Source organism: Triticum aestivum, chromosome 4B, assembly GCF_018294505.1.
Source record: "Triticum aestivum cultivar Chinese Spring chromosome 4B, IWGSC CS RefSeq v2.1, whole genome shotgun sequence".
NCBI lineage: Eukaryota > Viridiplantae > Streptophyta > Magnoliopsida > Poales > Poaceae > Triticum > Triticum aestivum.
Window position 1 is genome coordinate 462979626 of NC_057804.1, and position 19510 is coordinate 462999135.

Here is a 19510-nt window from a genome sequence, read left to right on the forward strand (position 1 = left end):
TACTAGGTGTAGTTTCTGTGATCGGGATGAGACGATTAAGCATTTATTCTTTGATTGCCCGTTGGCCAAAGTGCTTTGGCGGACAGTCCATATTGCTTTTAATATTACTCCCCCGACTTCGGTCAATGCTTTATTTGGGACATGGCTTAATGGGGTTGAGCCTGACTTAGCAAGACATATTTGGGTTGGAGTTTGCGCTCTATTATGGACTATCTGGAATTGCAGAAATGATTTGGTTTTTAACAGACCATCACGGTTTCATTTCTTGCAGGTTATTTTCCGAGCTACGGCACTGCTCCGTTCGTGGTCGCTACTCACTCCGATGGAGGCCAGGGAGCATTTGATTACTGGATCTATCCGTTGGGAGATGGTAGCTCGGGATATCTTCAATCGGTTTGGATGGCGGTCATGTAATAGGATAGTCAATTAATTTCCCTATCTATTTTTAGCCAGCCGGTTGTGGCACCTTTTCCTGGCTAGTTTGTGTCTAGCGTTATGTCGCTCTGTGTGAGCTGCATTTATCTTTTTCTTTTTTCTTTCGCTGGAGACTACGAAACCTTGTTGGCACTTTTTGATGTTTGGTTAATAAGATGGCCGCATGCATCTTTCTGATGCAGAGGCCGGGGAGCCCCCCTTTTGAAAAAAAATCTAACCTTTTGCGCGTGCTTTGCGTGATGCTATTACGCTCGTACAGTAGTGGTACATCTGAAGAGGTTTATGTGCACCCCATGCCTATCTATGCACCGGTATTTGGCAGACGAAGAGGCAAAGTACACGCACGTGCAGAGAGAGACACGACGTCAGATCTCATCTAGTCATCTTTGCTCCCACTTTTGCATCAGATGCCGCCGTGCCGATTCCTCCTCGTGCTACTACTACTGTACATGGCCATGATCTGACCAAGGCTAGGCTGTCGCCTTCAATGATTCGGCCCCGCCTTCTCATCCTTGACCTCTCTCCGATCCTATCCTTGGCCATGGTAAGGAATCAATCTTTCGGCGCTGCGTTTCAGACATGTTTTTCAGTGCAGTGCGGTGCAGTTGAGCCTCGACGCACGGTCGGAGTCACGCACCGTCAGTCCAGTCCATCATCACACGAACCGATCAGACCGGGTGTTTTGTCGTGCGTTCGGCATCTGCTGCTGCTGGAGTATTATCTATCTATTCGCGCACTCACTCCGTCCCGGTCGGTGCAGCTCCTCAAGCAACGTCGCCGGAAATGAAACGTGCCGTGGCGTGTCGCCATGAGATGAGCCGCTGCCATCTCCTCTCCGTCACGGCAGCGGCGCGCTTTGTTTCTACCACATCAGTGCCCACTCTGCCTGCTACGTCGGTGCCGGCTTGGACTGGTGATCTTGAAAACATTCGTGATGTGTGTCAGCATCAACTAGTAATGGAAACTCTGTCTATCTATTCTTGCTACAATATCTTTCCATGTAATTTTGCCAAGTCTTCCACGCGAGACCCTCCATGATTAACTGCGGATATGACACATGACATGGCGCGCTTGCCACAGCTTCCACGCACAAAAGCTCGTACCACCACCACCACCACCACCAGGGTGATGAGGTTAAACAAATGGCGAAGCATCTGCAGAGAAAGAAAAGGAAGGCGACCAAGAGCAAGATCCAACGACGTCCAAATCGTACTACTCGCTAGTAGTGGCCGCTTCAACGCGATCATCCTCGCTTTTCGTCCACTGCGTTGCGGTGCACACGTCCCCATCATCGTCGCCGTCGGCGTGCGCCGGCTTGTGTGCACGTCGCTCCAAAGCCCAAACCCGTTGCAACGCAACGGACAATGAGCCGAATAGAGAGGCCTCCCGTTCCTTGTTCACATGCGCGGGCGCCGCCGTGCAGGCACTTAAGCGGGCGCCGCAAGGGACGAAGGATGGTACATCGGGATGACGCCCACGTCGGAGCTGCGGAGGGCCGGAGATCGACGCCGCAACGACCTCTCGTATCTGCTGCGACGCACGGGGAGAGAGAGCCAACAGTGACGCCGCGCCCGCAGCGCAGGCCCGGGGTCCATTCTGGTTCACCTGTTCCGTTCCGTTCGCGTTCCTCGCCCTGGATATGGGTTGAGATTTGAGGTGGCAAATTAATGGAGTGGAAATGTCTCGAGAGATGCTGGGGGCTTTATCTCTTTTTCGTTTTGATGAACAGATTGCTTTGTCTTTCTGTGCGAGCTATTAGCACCAACTGCGACTGACTCGAGCTGCGGCGACACACACACACCTTTGCTAGACTTTTGGAAGACTTACGGGCAGATTCACCACGGAATTATCCTACAGCTACAGGTGACGCGGCATCTTTTGCTGCAGCACCTGCTCCGTGGAAAGTAGTAGCGGAGCCGTAGCGGAGCCGGAGCGGAGTGCCGTCCGATCCTGGAGTCCGTACGTAGTGGGTTAGGCTCAAGACTCTGCGTTGCTAATTTCAGTTTCTTTCCTTTGACAAAGCGGGGCCTGTTCTGCCCGTGCCAATTCCAGACGCTGGCTGTGGTGAGTCACAGTGTGACCGACAGAGATAAACATGATGGGCCACTGATCAATAAATTGCTGAGGTTTTGATTGTGCCGGGCCGAGCAATTGTCAGGTTGCTTTTCTTCAGTTTGTTTGCCCAGGTTTAACTTCGACATGTGATATATTTGTCTTCAAAAGTGTTCTCTAATTTTGATCTCAGATGCTTCTGCCGTGAACCATACAGTCCGAAAAATTGGAAAAACAAATTCAAAATACTCTGGATTTTTTCAAAAAACATTTCTTAGTTTTCTACCTTTGTGCAAAATTTCGTGATGAAATCACATTTGTGAAGGTCTGGGCAAAAATAACAAAATCAGCACTCTAAAAAGCTTTCAAAAGTAGTTTTCATGTTTTTCCACAACTTCACCTTCCGTGTCTTTCCACAACTTCACCGACTGTTGCCAGAAATCCCTTTCTCTGTGACGAAACCACACGAGCGCGGCAGCGATGGACAACTTATGTTCCGTCTAACACTTGTCGCCTCGTCATCTTCCATTGCGCCAAATTAAGCCACCATTTTCCACCTTTGTGGCCATTTTCGTTTTTCTCAAACCCTCCCTAACAAGATAAGAAAGATGGATCCTTCCTGCGGTATAGTCCAGGACGCCGGCACTGCGGTATATCATATGCATCACTAGAGCACGTAGAGACGGGGAAGAACGACAACGTTGTTCTAGACACGAGAGGCATATCCATCTTCAACTATGGGTGGTTAAAGGGAACAAATAGAACATAAGTTGAATTCAAGTTTGACTACTTTATTTGAAAATGTAATGTTTGAATTGTAATATTTAAATTTAAACTAGCATTACATTTGAATTTTTTCACTGATCAAAGAATTATGCTCATCTATGGTTATTTTGAAGTGCTGCGGACTTTAAAAAAGAAAAGAAAACAAGGGTGGATGTTTGATGGATAGTATTGCATGACCGACTCCTATATCTGTGTCTGCGAACGCGTTCGTGGACGCAACTAGTTTCATCAATGAAACCTATCACCAGCCTAGCCTATGACATTATTTGAGATTTTGAGAGTGGCGGTTGCCTAGTTGCCTCACAGGATTCTTGTGCGATGAGGCTACCGTGCCACAAAATCGTTGGCAACGGCTTTTTAAGGGAACTTCTATCATTAGTATCTTGCAATATAAAGAAAATGCGTGCATGGGATCTTTGATAGGTAGCCCCATTTAGAGCGAAAGGTTGTGGTACAAGCTTCATTGTGAATAAAAGGCTAAAATCTCAATGCTTTTAAGAAGCGGAAATCACTAAAAGTTAATCTCCTGCACAGTTCTGGTAGCAGATAAGCTTCGCCGACAAGTTTCCATCTCTTTCCACAACTTCACCGACTGTTGCCAAAACATCCTCCCTCCCTCTCCCTCTCTGACCTGACGAAGCCGCGCGGGCGAGGCAGCGATGGACAACTCGCTCCTGTCTACAGCTCGCCGCGTCATCATCTTGCACTGCTCCAAATTAAGCTGTACCACTTTCCACCCTTGCCAATTGCCACTTCCATTTTTCCCAAACCCTCTCCAACAAATAAGAAGATCGATACCTCCCGCGGTACAGTCCACGACGCCGGCAGTGCAGCATATGATAGGCATCACCAGCGCGCGGAGACGGGGAAGCGACAACGCCGTTCGTGACCCGAGCGGCAGCCGTGGTACAACTAGCCCTAGTAGCGCTACGTGCCGTGCTGGACTGCCGGTAATGGGGATGATGGACCGACAAGCGACAACGCCGGCCGGTCACCGCACACGACCAATGTCCGTCTGTCGGTGTGGCGCCGAGTAGCTAGCTTTGCTAGCCGGCCCCTTTCCTATCATTCTTTTCTTTACTAGTTTCTGCGAGGCCAATACAAAGGGCACATGGCTGGAGACGTACGGCGAGGGGAAATATTAAACGCTGCTGCAGTAAGGGAAAAAGAGTTTGATGTAGTAATTTTCAGCGAGGGAAAAAAGAGAATGAGGGCAAGGAAGGAAGGAGGGAAGATGGTTGCGTTACTTCCCGCGGCCCACCCATCAATCATCCGCGCCGTGTGTACCACCGAACCATCACGCCACCGCCATTAACTACTACTGCTAGCAGCAACTCGCAGCGGGAGTAAATTCTTTCCTCCTCCCGTCGATCCGATCCGATCCAGTTCAATCTCGTTTTCATCGCGATCACACCACAGGTCGCCGCCATTGTTGCCGTTGCTTGCAAGTAGCAGCAAACCTTACGCCGGGGCAAGTCAAGAGGAAGATCCACGAGAGAGACCACAGCCACAGCCACGACCACACCTGCCCCATTGCCTGCCGCGAGCGCGCAAAGCCTTTTTAATCGAGCACCACCACCACCGCATCCACAAGAAACAAACAAAGCGAGAAAGCGAGGTGCATTTCGTTTGTGCGCGCCCTGCTCTGGGGTGTATATTAAACTGGTGTTTGGGTGTGCTCTGCAGCTCCGTTAAATCCCATTTCGCCCGGGAAGCCAAGCCACACACCGAGGCACCGAGCTAGCAGCTTCTCTCCTCTCTTTTTTCTTTTCTCTCACCGCCCCCCACCCAGCAACTCCATCTCCTCCTCTACCTGCTGCTGCTCGCCGCCCTCGCTCCACTACCACCGCGCTAGCTCGGCTAGTACACCGAACGCCATCATCCCGCAAACAAGGTGCAGTTGTTGTCCTTGTTTCTTCTCGGGAGAGCCGCAAGCAATGGCGGCCGTCGGCAGGCTGCCGAGCGCGGCGGTGGCCCTGCTCCTCGCGCTGCTCTGCCTGGCGGGGACGTCGGCGGCGACCAACGTGACGTACGACCACCGTGCGTTGGTCATCGACGGCGTGCGCCGCGTGCTCGTCTCCGGCTCCATCCACTACCCGCGGAGCACCCCCGACGTACGTCCCGCTCTCCCGGCTCTGCTCTGCTTGCTTTCTTTCTTACTCTGTTCTCCGAGGAGAGCTGACGCTAGCTAGCGTTGCCGTGGTTGATTGCAGATGTGGCCGGGGCTGATGCAGAAGGCCAAGGACGGCGGGCTGGACATGGTCGAGACGTACGTCTTCTGGGACGTCCATGAGCCCGTCCGGGGACAGGCACGTTCTCCACTCCATACCGGCCAGGCCATCAACCTCCCTCTCTCTTTGCTGCTATGCTATTTTCTCTAGTGTCATACTACTTTCGTTTTTGCTTTTCTCAAATCATCTCTTCCAGCTGGTCGTCATGTGTGAAAGGGCGGTGCTTTGCTTCCCCAGCACCCTACGCTTTATTCTTCCCACTCACTGCCAAGCTCTTTAATCACTTATCGATCGTACACTACCTATCATGAGCTTCGAACTAGTGACATATATTGCCTAAAAACACATATATTTGTCTTGGAAGTTCACATTGTGTCGGTGTCTGTTAGTGTTGCAAAATCAAGTCACAAAAACTCTGACGGTTACGAGCTGCAACGTGACAGTACGACTTCGAGGGCAGGAATGACCTGGTGAGGTTCGTCAAGGCCGCCGCCGACGCCGGGCTCTACGTGCACCTCAGGATCGGCCCCTACGTCTGCGCCGAGTGGAACTACGGGTCTGATACCCCTCTCACTCTGCAGCATTTCCCCCTGTCCGATCCCCGTTTCAGCAGGAGAAGCGATCGTGCTTAACTGTGTGCTGTTGATTGCGTGCAGAGGCTTCCCGCTATGGCTGCACTTCATCCCGGGGATCAAGTTCCGCACCGACAACGAGCCTTTCAAGGTACGCGGCGGCATAAAAATAAGAGAGCATTGCGCAAATGCAATGCAGCTTGATGGATCGATCGATGAGTGAAATGATTTCTGTGCGTGCAGACGGAGATGCAGCGGTTCACGGAGAAGGTGGTGGCGACGATGAAGGGCGCGGGGCTGTACGCGTCGCAGGGCGGGCCCATCATCCTGTCGCAGATCGAGAACGAGTACGGCAACATCGACTGGCAGTACGGCGATGCCGGGAAGTCGTACATGCGGTGGGCCGCCGGGATGGCCGTCGCGCTCGACACCGGCGTGCCCTGGGTCATGTGCCAGCAGGCCGACGCGCCGGCACCCCTGGTAAGCTCATCGTCGGCCCTGCCTGGGTCGTTGTTGGCGACGGCAACGTGACTGAACTCGAGAGGAAAAAAACATGCAGATCAACACGTGCAACGGGTTCTACTGCGACCAGTTCACGCCAAGCCTGCCCAGCAGCCCCAAGCTGTGGACGGAGAACTGGAGCGGCTGGTTCCTCTCCTTCGGCGGCGCCGTGCCGTACCGCCCCACCGAAGACCTCGCCTTCGCCGTCGCGCGCTTCTACCAGCGCGGCGGCACCCTGCAGAACTACTACATGGTACGTACTACGCTGCTAGCTGATGCAGCCAGCCAAAATGGATGGATGCTCCTCTGCTCTGCTATATATGCTCCCTGTAGCTAACTCGGGCTCTGTCGGCAGTACCACGGAGGGACCAACTTCGGCCGCAGCTCGGGAGGGCCGTTCATCTCCACGAGCTACGACTACGACGCCCCCATCGACGAGTACGGTGAGTGCCCGTCTTCTTTCCTTCTTGAGCTGCCCATGTCTCCGCTCTCTTTTTATCTCTCAGTTCCTGAACAATGTATTTGCCCTTCTCGCAATGTGTGATTCAGGGCTAGTGAGGCAGCCAAAGTGGGGCCACTTGAGGGATGTCCACAAGGCGATTAAGATGTGCGAGCCTGCGCTCATAGCAACTAATCCATCATACATGTCCCTGGGTCAAAATGCTGAGGTACGATTATCTGCTTTTCTTTTCCAAAAGCAACTTTTGTTTAACGAAAAAAGAGAGACAAATCAAAGCAACTTTCGTTTTATAACGAGAAAAGAAAGACAGGTCAATCAGCATCGCGGAGCAAATCTTGTTCAGGAATGATACCTTTATTTATGGTCTGCTCTATTGTGCTTACTGATGATGATGGTATCTGCATTTTTCTTCTGGCTTCAGGCGCACGTATACAGGGCCGGTTCACTGTGCGCGGCATTCCTCGCGAATATGGACGAGCAGTCTGATAAGACTGTCACCTTCAACGGCAAGGCGTATAAACTCCCCGCGTGGTCTGTCAGCGTCCTTCCTGACTGCAAGAATGTGGTGCTGAACACTGCCCAGGTATGTGCATTGCCTTGCTCAAGAATCAAGATAAAGAAGCGGTGTTTCTGGAACCAATCTTGACCTTGGATCTGATTACGGTTACTACTCTTCGCAGATCAACTCTCAGGTAGCATCTACACAGATGAGAAACCTGGGGTTCAGGACTCAAGCATCTTACGGCTCGTCCGTCGAAACAGAACTCGCTTCTTCTACCTGGAGCTACGCCGTAGAACCTGTCGGTATCACAAAGGAGAACGCCATGACAAAGCCTGGGCTGATGGAGCAGATAAACACCACCGCGGACGCCAGTGATTTCCTGTGGTACTCAACAAGGTACAGGATTGCACTCTTAGCTGTACTTGTGCACATGGTGACCGATAAACTGGCAGTGCCAGGTTTTACCAACTGATTTCTACTGTGTGCAGTGTCGTCGTTAAAGGCGGCGAACCGTACCTGAATGGCAGTCAGTCCAATCTGCTTGTTAACTCACTTGGGCATGTTCTTCAGGTCTTCATCAATGGCAAGTTTGCAGGTAATGTGTGAGAAGAAAATGCAAACTCATTCAGATGACATTTGGACTGTCATGTTAATTACCAACATTCCTATTTCATTTGTAAGGTGCATTTGTGTACTGAAATGTGTAAGTATTGAAATCTTACCAGGTAGCAGTAAGGGCAATGCTAGTAGCTCCCTGATCTCATTGACAACACCAGTTACACTTGTACCTGGAAAGAATAAAATAGATCTTCTGAGTGCAACAGTTGGTCTGACGGTGAGTCAGTATCCACTCTACTCCATTCTGCTGTCCACTGTACTTTGACATTTTAAAACAGGTATTCAAAGATGTAAAACCACATCTAATACCAAGTTACTAACATTGTACTTTGGCTTCAGAATTATGGTGCATTCTTTGACCTAGTTGGTGCTGGAATTACCGGTCCAGTAAAGCTGACTGGGCCGAAGGGTATGCTCGATCTATCTTCTGCAGATTGGACATACCAGGTGTGTACAACCAGTAATCTGGGTTGAGCAATTATTGGCAAATGTTGTTTTCGAATCCCTTAACTAGTACAGGTAAACCATAGCGTATAGTAACACTATTGTTGCTTTTTTCCTTATCAAAATATTTGGTGACTCCAGATTGGACTCAGAGGAGAAGACTTGCACCTGTATAATCCTTCAGAGGCCTCTCCAGAATGGGTATCAGATAACTCTTACCCAACCAATTACCCTTTGACCTGGTACAAGGTCAGTATGATCCTCCGACCATGAAACTGTGGTAGCTTGGTAGCATTTGAATATGTGTAGTACTGTAGATCCATTATGAGCTCAGTTGTCTGCAGATGAACATTCTATTTATGTGATTGGCCTATTTTACTTGAGTTTATTACCTTGGGAATCAATGCTCTAACTGCAATGCCCGAAATGCAGAGCAAATTTACAGCTCCTGCAGGCGATGATCCTGTTGCCATAGACTTCACAGGAATGGGGAAAGGTGAGGCGTGGGTGAACGGGCAGAGCATTGGTCGCTACTGGCCAACAAATATCTCTCCGCAAAGTGGCTGTGTTAATTCATGCAACTACAGAGGAACTTACAGCGCAAAGAAATGCCTGAAGAAATGTGGGCAGCCGTCACAGATTTTGTAAGAATCCTCTCCACCAAAATTCACACCATCTTTCGCTACCTACAGGCAGAGCCCATTCTAATGTTTTATATGTTGCCATAGGCTCATACTAAAATGGTTTAAGCACCCTTTCAATTAAATGTATTATTTGGATGTTCATGGCGTTTAACTTTTACGTTGGGACCAAAGTAATGCTATATTGGTCACTCGTTGATACTTGCATACAAATGAAGGCCAGATGGTTTCAGCATTGAATTTATGACCACCACAACAGTATAGGCTTTCCTCTTCGTACAAGAAACATATGAACTGCTACAATGGGATGACTAATTCAATTTCTTACCTTGTTAAACAGGTATCATGTGCCCCGTTCGTTTCTCCAACCAGGCAGCAATGATATAGTCCTTTTCGAGCAGTTTGGTGGTGACCCAAGCAAGATATCCTTCACGACGAAACAGACAGAAAGTGTATGTGCACACGTGTCTGAGGATCATCCTGACCAAATCGATAGCTGGATCTCCCCCCAGCAGAAATTACAGAGGTCCGGGCCAGCACTTCGTCTGGAATGCCCCAAAGAAGGTCAGGTCATCAGCAGTATCAAGTTTGCAAGCTTCGGGACACCGAGTGGCACCTGTGGGAGCTACAGCCATGGCGAATGCAGCAGCTCTCAGGCTCTGGCAGTCGCTCAGGAGGTAACTCCAATCTGTTCCACTTCCACACTTGCTACGTCTTTTTGTAGAGTTTATCTTCATGATACTGACAATGCTGCGGGGAACTCTCCAGGCATGCGTCGGGGTGAGCAGTTGCAGTTTGCCCGTGTCAGCAAAGAACTTCGGAGATCCATGCAGAGGAGTCACAAAAAGCCTTGTGGTCGAAGCTGCATGCTCATGAGTCATGACATGTTTGATAAATGTTATTAGTAGGAAGTAAAAGCAGATTGAGGGGGTGAACCAGATTCCTCCTCTTTGTAGACAAACAGGCAAGAAACAATGATTGTTTCAGAAATGCTATTCGGATGGAATAAAATATTCCAAAATCTATTAGAGCCATGGAAGCTAGTAAATTGTCTACTTAGAATGGGTTGTGCTACTTGTTAGTAGAACAATTCTACACATTCCTACAATGTATTCTTTCGCAATAGAGATAAGTCCAATGAAAAAGCACGCATTGTCTGTTGAATGTAAATCTCTCAAGACGAGAGGTTAACATCTACACCTGAAACCCTAGATATTACTTCCTCCGTCCGGAATTAATTAATTAACGTTCAAACGGATGTTGCATCCGTTTGAGCGTCAACTCATTCCGGACGGAGGGAGTACTATCTAATCTGAGTACTATCTAATCTGTGTCGAAAAATTTGCGATACTCTAATTTTGTCCAGTTATTCTGAAAACACTTTAGATTGAAACAGCTGAAGAGTGCACCTTGCTGAAGTTCTGAAAATCCAAAAGACTTCTAATGTTGATATGTATTAGGATGATGTTATAAAGTTGCGGCATATGGTTTCTTCTTGCAGCACTTTGCTTCATCAACCCTTAAAAACGACTCTGTAGGTCTGATGACTCCAATCTTCATGATGTAGAACAGAACGAATGGCAATGATATTCTTGTTCAGGTTCAGGTCCGGATGCTTTGATGTTGGCCTTGTTTGGCTTTTGGCCAATCTGGGCGATTTCAGACATGGAGATTTCTCTCCCTTCTACTCCCTCCGTTTCTAAATATTTGTCTTTCTAAATATTTGTCTTTCTAGAGATTTCAACAAATGACTACATACGGAGCAAAATGAGTGAATCTACACTCTAAAATATGTCTATATACAACCGTATGTGGTAGTCCATTTGAAATCTTTAAAAATACAAATATTTAGAAACGGAGGGAGTATGATGTAACGACTGGGACTCTCCCTGTTTTCCCCCTGCTTAATCAATGAAAAGGCAAAGCTTTTGCCTTTCTTCTTCTTCAAAAAAAAAAACAGAACATAGAAGAATGAAGTTTGAACATACCCTGCATGCCGAAGGCGGTGAGGTTCGCCTCAATACATCCATCGATTTGGAGGCAACTTTTGAGAAATCCCTCAATCAATTAGGAGAATCTCTACCAATTTGAGGCTTATCTGAAAAACGTCTCCAAAGCTGCATCCAGGCTATAGATGATTTTAAGATGAACTCTCCAAAATGCCTCCTTAAACACCATTTTGAGACGTTTCCAAGCAATTATAGGCAGTTCGAATCAAACAAAGTGAATACCACAAGCTTGGCTCACATAGATTTCCTATGAAATGCGAAGATCAAAGTTAGCATGCCAATATGCATCAGGTGCTGCATCGCAGCAGAAGGCAAATAGGAGTATTAACTAAGTGCTCGTGTAGAACAGGGAACCAGCTTGAAGCAATGCTGTGCACTGGACGTGAGGACGTGAAGCTTCTTCTATCTATAAAAGATTCTCTACCTTAACCCTGAAATATAACAGGCTGACACCTTCTCAAACAACAGAGCGAAATATTTCCATGATATCCAACCAATTGCTTCCCAGCAGATGCACTACAGCCAAAAAAAGAGCCAAAGCAGTTGAACTGCAACATAGCTTGCGAGTAAGCCACGAAGTTGTAATCATAATAATTACTCCCGCTGTAAACTAAGATAGGATGTTTTAGACACTTGACATCTAGAACGTCCTATATTAGAGATTAATCTTAAATTTTATGTCTGGATAAGCTGCCAGCACAAAAAAATGGAAAGCACAAGGCAGTACAGTGCTATCGACAGCTCAAACCAGAACATCATCTAAGCTGCGAAACTAGAGGCATCGCACTTGCAATTACCAGATGGAAAGGATTGTTACTATCTATCAACAATCAACAATATGCAGAGAACGATGCCATTCAAGTAGCTAACTGCAACTGCCAGACAGGGAAAAAATGTTACAGGAGAGCTGCCAACAATCAATGTTTGATCTGCAATTAGTACAAACTAGTTGATTAGTGGTACTGCCTGAACTAAGAACATACATATCAACATACAAGAAGGTCGTCTCCCTTTCTAAACAAATGTTACAGCAGTAGACAGTTAAACTACCCCACATGCATTCCACCTCCGATGAAATAAGTATTGGTTTCCACATTGGATCTCTTGTTTGAGTCCATCACCTGATCTCTCATATTGAGGAGTTGTTTGGGATGGTAAACTGGTGGGTGTGGATGCATTTGCATGAAATCTGTTGCAGCCATTGGCAAAGAACTCTCCAGGTTGACGTTCACCAAATCAAAAGTGTGCATCGCATCATCCTGAGAAGTGGATACCATGTTCATATCCACTCTCGTCTCACCGTGTATCATGTGAGGGGACGTCATGTTCATATCAACTCTTCTGTCTCCATGTATCAGGTGTGGTGACGCCATGTTCATATCAACTCTCCTGTCCCCATGTATCAGATGAGGGGATGTCAGGTTCATATCAACTCTTCTGTCGCTGTGTATGAAGTGTGGCGACCCCAGGTTCATATCGACTCTTCTGTCCCCATGGATCAGGTGAGGGGACGTCATATTCACGTCTACTCTTCTCTCCCTCTGCATCAAGTGAGGGGCTGTCATGTTCATGTCAACTCTTCCCTCTCTGTGGATAAGGTGGGGTGTTTGCATTTCCATATCGGCTCTTCTGTCCCCATGGATCAGGGATGGCGTGTTGGATGCCATGTTATCCTCATGAACCAGGGCTCTTGTATTTAATGGCATGTTTGCCTCAACCCTTCTGTCCCTGTGAATGATGGATGTGGTGTTTGATGCCATGTTCACATCAACTCTTCTATCAGCGGATACCTGACCAGTTACTGCCATATTTACATCAACCCGCTGATCACCTTGCTGGGTCTGGCCAGGCCTTACTAGTTTGCCCTTCGCTTCTTTCATGGCAGACAGCACAAACTCCTTCAACTCAGGTTCTCTAGCCCCAATATCGATAACATCTTCTAAATATTCATGGCCACGCACGTACAGATCATCAAAAATGCTCGAATCTCTCTGCAATGCCACAGAGTTCGAGCTTGCAGACGCGTGAATAATTCTGAAGTCCTTCCTCCAGCGGCTGAGGATGTACTTTGATGGCAGCATCAACACATTCTCTTGCTTCAGAACAGACAGAGCATGGCTGCAAAGAATGCCCCGTGATGGAAAAGAGCGACAAATGCACCAAACATCCTTGTCAGAATTGTTGTAGACAACCGTATAGTCAACCTTCTTGCCCTGTATTAACTCGCTGACCATGTAGGTAATTGAATTCCCGCTCCTGTCTACCTCTTTACAAATAACATGCATTAATTGCTTGATCTCATCTTGGAATGCCTGAAACATGGGTACTGTATACAGCTCCAGAAGTTGCTCCTCAAATGGTAATCCTGACAGCAAAGTGAGCCTAGAATAATAGGAGCGCAAATCATCGTATGCTTCCCTTTCCAGCTTCCCTCTGAGGGTAGTCTCATATTGCTCAAGGAAAACTGGTAATGTGGTTTTACTTGTCACAACACCATCAAAGTATGGATCTGGTTTTTCAACCTTCCTGATAGCAGATGTGCCAGCCCAAAACGAATGATTGACATAACCAGGAGCCCACTGCTTCCGGCAGCTGTATAGTGCAGAGAACCATTCATTATCTTTCAGCTTGTAGTGCTCAACCATGGCCTCCCACTCCTTTTCAAAGTCAGTAAGAGTGACTGTGTCATAAACAACCTCCTTGAATCTCAAAGAAATTGCCTCTTTCTCATGTGTACGTCCCACGTTTTCTTGGAGCTTCTTCAAGATATGCCAAAAGCAGAAGCGGTGCCTTGCATCTGGCAAGACCTCAGACACAGCCTCTGCCACGACATGTGAATAACTAGTTGTAATCGCCTCTGGTGGCTTGCCATTCATACAGCTCAGCCACCTCTTCAACAACCAGACATAGTTCTCTTTACTGTCTTTGGAGAGCAGACCACAACCAAGTAGCACAAGGTGGCCATGGTTATTCACCCCAAGGAGTGTGGCCAAAGGGAGGCTAGCACGAGAGTGCTGCAAGTACATTACATCAAGTGAAATGACATCACCAAAGTAGCGGTACTGGGCCTGAGACCTCAAATCTGTCCAGAAAAAATTCTTCATGCGACTTTCCTGATCAAGATCCCAGCTATGAATGAAGTTTGGTTTCTTTTCCTGCATCATTTCGATGAACTTCTTGACTGCAATGAGGTCTTCGTCCCCGAAGCGCTGCACAAAACTGTCGGTTCTATTAAACCTCAACCCACCAGCAGCAGCTCCACCACTGAGGCTCCGCTTGGGGCGAGTCGGAAACTTCCTGGTCTCAGCAATCTCACTCAATGACTTCTCCACCATCTCATCCATCTCCACAGTAATCTTGGCCTTCTTCTTGGCTGACTCTGGCATCTCCCTGTAGGCTTTTAAAAACCTCACCATATCCGGTGTGCAAGGGTGGTTATGCTCCAAGTCGACGAACTCCACCTTCCACCTATCGTTCACCCGCTTGTCACGGATGATCAGCATCGCCTTGCATCCAGTCTTCTCGGCGGTGGTACGCCGAGCCCGCTTCTCCGGGGTGGCTGCCCCACGCTTGTTGCGGAGTGGGTAGCGGGCGCCTGAATCTTCCGACGGGGTGGCGGCCCCTTCCCGGGACTTGCCAGCTTGAGTGCAGCTGAAGGTGGAGCGGTAGCGAATCCCCTCGTAGTTGTGGCAGGTGCGGCGCACGGCGTGGAATCCCATGCGGAAGGCGTATGCCTTGTAGAGCGAAAACGCCTCGTCGACGGAGTCGAACACCGTGCCCACCCGCGGCACGAGAGCTTCCTCCAGCGTGCGCGGCACGAAGTTCTCGCCCCCTCCGGCGCCGTCCGCCGCCCCGTCGTCGTCGTCGGAGGCGACGAGCACCTCGTCCTCGCCCTCCTCCACCACCACCTCCTCTTCATCCTCGTCCTCCGCGGGGTCGGCGTTGAGATCGTCAGCAATCTCGTCTTTGACCCGCCCGGCGGCCGCGGCAGCCTCCTCCTCCTCACAGCTAGGGTTTTGCGCCTGGGTGGCGCGTGAGTGAGGGGGCCGCTCAGAACCCTCCTCCATGGGTGGCCCGAGTATTTACCCACCCCACAGCCAGTGGCGACGCCTCCCCAAAACCAAAAGTATTAACACTAGAGGTACAGGGGGGCGGATACCTCGCGGTGCGAAATGGCTAGGGTTCGGGGCGGGCAACTGTACGGGGGCACCGGGAGGGGGGCGGGGGCACCGTGGGGGGTGGAGGAGCTCGAGGGGGGCGTCGATCTGGCCGGAGTTGGTGGGCTTGGGGACGTCGCCGGGGAAGAGAAGGGAAATTGGGGGGAGGGGCGGGTCTGAGTTGCTTCTGGGGGCGGAGAAAGTAGAGAGAGATGAGTACGGAAGGAGGAGGAGGATAGTTTTTTGGGTGTGCTTACGGATTTGCATCTGGACTCCGGAGAGAAGCCTGGGGACGTGGCGGATCCGCGATATCGCGGGTCGACGGGTGGAGAGGCTGACACATGGCCCCGCTTTAGAGCATGGTTGTATATAGCAACTATTGGCTATAAGAAAGTGCCATGTCTATAACCAGCATTATAGCCGACATGTATAACAATTAGTCCCTTCGTTTTAAAATATAATGTTTTCTCTATTTCCGTGTTTTAATTTTGATCATAAATTTAACCAACAAAATTGATTGCGGCGGGAGCAAAAGTTATACAAGTGAATTCGTATTCAAAAGAAGTTTTTAATTATATAATTTTTTCTCCCGTCGCAATGGGTCTTGTTGTTCAAATTTATAGTCAAAATTGGACCTCGAAAAGCGCGGGTACACTATATTTTAGAATGGAGGAAGTAGCTATTATGTGCTACTTTATTAATGCATGACGTATTTTTCACTCTCACATAGTGCCTACGATCACGTTTTGCAGCTGGATCATGCATGAGAGCCTGCTTACATTCCCTCTCCTATCTTTTCTCCTTCAACTAAGCATACAAATATTACTTTACTCCTTACAGCCTGCTGACTGTACCTTATTGTACTTGCTCTTAACTCTCCTTTTCTGTATGCTGACCCACCGCACCGGGTACCAGTCCGCGGATACTGATGTGGGTCAGCCATCCAATTGTAGCCGCATACAGTGGCGGAGCCAGAAATTTTCTGGAGCCTGGGCAAGTTGAGCCTAAGTGTATAATCTTGAAATCAAAAGTCGGGATTCGGATAAATAACATATAATACACCGCCAAACTTATGAATCACAAATCTGCATTAGTAATGAAGTGAAAACATAATCATAACAGTGACACAAAATTTGTTTTTAAAGTGAGCTAATATATCAATATCCGCTTCATAAACCAAATAAAGTTGAGACATGTCAACAAAAGGAAAGCATCTCTTACTCGTTCATTTTTGCCAAAATAAAGACATACAATCAGCCTTTGTATATAGAGGCAAACTCGCCATGTTGCCAAAGTTCTAGAAGACACTACAATATAAAAAATGGATTTGCAATTAAAATAAATTAAGTTGCAAGATGTGAATATATTCAAAATCGAAAGCTTGTAAGAATAGAGATGGTCAGATGGAACATACCGACACTCCACTAAACAAAATCACGAGGCAAATGCCCTTCTGAGAGCTCATTGCAGTAAATGTTCGAATAATATCCTTATCATCAACAAGTCATTGAACCATTCATTATTGATCTTGCTACGTAGTTTAGTCTTGATAATCTTCATTCATGAAAAAGCTCTTTCAACAGATACCGTTGACACCGGCAATATCAAGGCCAACTCAATAAGTTTGTATACCTGTGAAAATACCAAATGTTTCTCAGTTTCAACCATCTTCACGGCCAAACTTTGAACATCATCACAAGTAGAAAACCTCCTCATTGGAAATGTTAGGAGGTGGGTGTGCCTCCAGTTCTATGTCCGATTGCACATTATTCACATTTTCAGTGCTTGCTGTATTAACCAAAAAAGTCCTCATCTCTGAAATTTAATATAAAGTTTGAAGTTAGTTGTTAAACAAGTAAATGAGCTACAAGTAAGAAGGTCATAGTAAAGAACTAGGTGCATCAAAGAAATATTGTATTCTGAGTAAGCAACTAGAAAGTAATAAATATTGCATTAATACAAGTTCCCTCTTCTTATATACTTCGATTTTCTAGTTTCCAAAAGACAACAAATTCAGTTTATCACTAGTCATGAAGTCATGATCGTTCCGAATGAAAAGTTCCCTAAATTGAAGTTAGGGTTCAATGAACACGACAAACAAAGCTCTCAAATACTAATCACATTTACAAAACATTTGCTAGTTAGTTAGTTCTAGTACAGATTAGTTGACCTGAGAATAAATACTTGTAGATGAGAAAATCATATGAGGATCAAAACTTTGAGAGACCCTGACCTGAAAATAAACACAGAGTAACATGTAATCTGTTTTATCTTCTCTACTTGAAGAAGTTCAGTGATGTGAGCTGGTGCAAGAAGCTCTCCCTCTCCATCCAATTAGTTATGCAAGAACAAATAACTCAGAGACGAAGACGAGGGATCAGTGGCGGAGCCAGCAATTTTTTGGAGCCTGGGAAAGTTGAGCCTAAGTGTATAATCTTGAAATCAAAAGTCGGGATTCGGATAAATAACATATAATACACCGCCAAACTTATGAATCACAAATCTGCATTAGTAATGAAGTGAAAACATAACCATAACAGTGACACAAAATTTGTTTTTAAAGTGAGCTAATATATCAATATCCGCTTCATAAACCAAATAAAGTTGAGACATGTCAACAAAAGGAAAGCATCTCTTACTCGTTCATTTTTGCCAAAATAAAGACATACAATCAGCCTTTGTATATAGAGGCAAACTCGCCATGTTGCCAAAGTTCTAGAAGGCACTACAATATAAAAAATGGATTTGCAATTAAAATAAATTAAGTTGCAAGATGTGAATATATTCAAAATCGAAAGCTTGTAAGAATAGAGATGGTCAGATGGAACATACCGACACTCCACTAAACAAAATCACGAGGCAAATGCCCTTCTGAGAGCTCATTGCAGTAAATGTTCGAATAATATCCTTATCATCAACAAGTCATTGAACCATTCATTATTGATCTTGCTACGTAGTTTAGTCTTGATAATCTTCATTCATGAAAAAGCTCTTTCAACAGATACCGTTGACACCGGCAATATCAAGGCCAACTCAATAAGTTTGTATACCTGTGAAAATACCAAATGTTTCTCAGTTTCAACCATCTTCACGGCCAAACTTTGAACATCATCACAAGTAGAAAACCTCCTCATTGGCAATGTTAGGAGGTGGGTGTGCCTCCAGTTCTATGTCCGGTTGCACATTATTCACATTTTCAGTGCTTGCTCTATTAACCAAAAAAGTCCTCATCTCTGAAATTTAATATAAAGTTTGAAGTTAGTTGTTAAACAAGTAAATGAGCTACAAGTAAGAAGTTCATAGTACAGAACTAGGTGCATCAAAGAAATATTGTATTCTGAGTAAGCAACTAGAAAGTAATAAATATTGCATTAATACAAGTTCCCTCTTCTTATATACTTCGATTTTCTAGTTTCCAAAAGACAACAAATTCAGTTTATCACTAGTCATGAAGTCATGATCGTTCCGAATGAAAAGTTCCCTAAATTTAAGTTAGGGTTCAACGAACACGACAAACAAAGCTCTCAAATACTAATCACATTTACAAAACATTTGCTAGTCAGTTAGTTCTAGTACAGATTAGTTGACCTGAAAATAAATACTTGTACATGAGAAAATCATATGAGGATCAAAACTTTGAGAGACCCTGACCTGAAAATAAACACAGAGTAACATGCAATCTGTTTTATCTTCTCTACCTGAAGAAGTTCAGTGATGTGAGCTGGTGCAAGAAGCTCTCCCTCTCCATCCAATTAGTTATGCAAGAACAAATAATTCAGAGACGAAGACGAGGGATCCCTAGCCGGCTAACCCTAATTCTAATGGAGGATTCTCAGTTTCTTACCGAACAGAGCCGAGGCGGAATGAGAAAAAGGAGGGGGTTGAGGGACGACCGGACGAGTAGACTATCTGGACGCCTTGCGTCCGCTCGCCGCCGCCCGCCGGCCGTGCGTCTAGCCGTCTAGGGCTCTAGCCCCAGCCGCCAGTCCATGCGCTCGCCGCCTGTGTGGAAACGATCGAAGAGACAGGGAGTTCGAGCGATCGATCTGTACAACCTACGTATTCCCTTGTTTTTTAGGTGACTTCTGTATCGGCCTGGGCT

At 46.9% G+C, this 19510-nt stretch overlaps 2 protein-coding genes across 2 annotated transcripts; one reads left to right on the forward strand and one right to left on the reverse strand.

Moving 5' to 3' along the window:
- The first annotated feature begins 4538 nt into the window (after positions 1–4538).
- On the forward strand, positions 4539–10406 carry LOC123092723 (beta-galactosidase 6). The gene is made up of 17 exons (XM_044514545.1): positions 4539–5387; positions 5487–5582; positions 5948–6060; positions 6161–6227; positions 6320–6556; positions 6636–6830; positions 6933–7020; positions 7127–7245; positions 7459–7620; positions 7718–7935; positions 8028–8134; positions 8265–8374; positions 8497–8604; positions 8743–8850; positions 9034–9245; positions 9583–9919; positions 10011–10406. Exons 1-17 carry the CDS (start codon positions 5211–5213, stop codon positions 10116–10118), a joined length of 2562 nt encoding a protein of 853 aa, XP_044370480.1. The 5' UTR covers positions 4539–5210; the 3' UTR covers positions 10119–10406.
- Positions 10407–12117: 1711 nt separating this feature from the next.
- On the reverse strand, positions 12118–15584 carry LOC123092722 (protein FAR1-RELATED SEQUENCE 6). Its single transcript, XM_044514544.1, has one exon. It carries the CDS (start codon positions 15316–15318, stop codon positions 12298–12300), a length of 3021 nt encoding a protein of 1006 aa, XP_044370479.1. The 5' UTR covers positions 15319–15584; the 3' UTR covers positions 12118–12297.
- Between the last annotated feature and the right edge of the window lie 3926 nt (positions 15585–19510).

What these genes read in the sequence shown, in the direction of transcription:
- LOC123092723 (XM_044514545.1), top strand. Translation starts at nt 5,211, where the DNA reads ATGGCGGCCGTCGGCAGGCTGCCGAGCGCGGCGGTGGCCCTGCTCCTC. An exon ending in CCGACAACGAGCCTTTCAAG is followed by an intron (nt 6,228 to 6,319) that starts GTACGCGGCGGC and finishes CTGTGCGTGCAG; the next exon opens with ACGGAGATGCAGCGGTTCAC. An exon ending in CCGACGCGCCGGCACCCCTG is followed by an intron (nt 6,557 to 6,635) that starts GTAAGCTCATCG and finishes AAAAACATGCAG; the next exon opens with ATCAACACGTGCAACGGGTT.
- LOC123092722 (XM_044514544.1), bottom strand. Translation starts at nt 15,318, where the DNA reads ATGGAGGAGGGTTCTGAGCGGCCCCCTCACTCACGCGCCACCCAGGCG.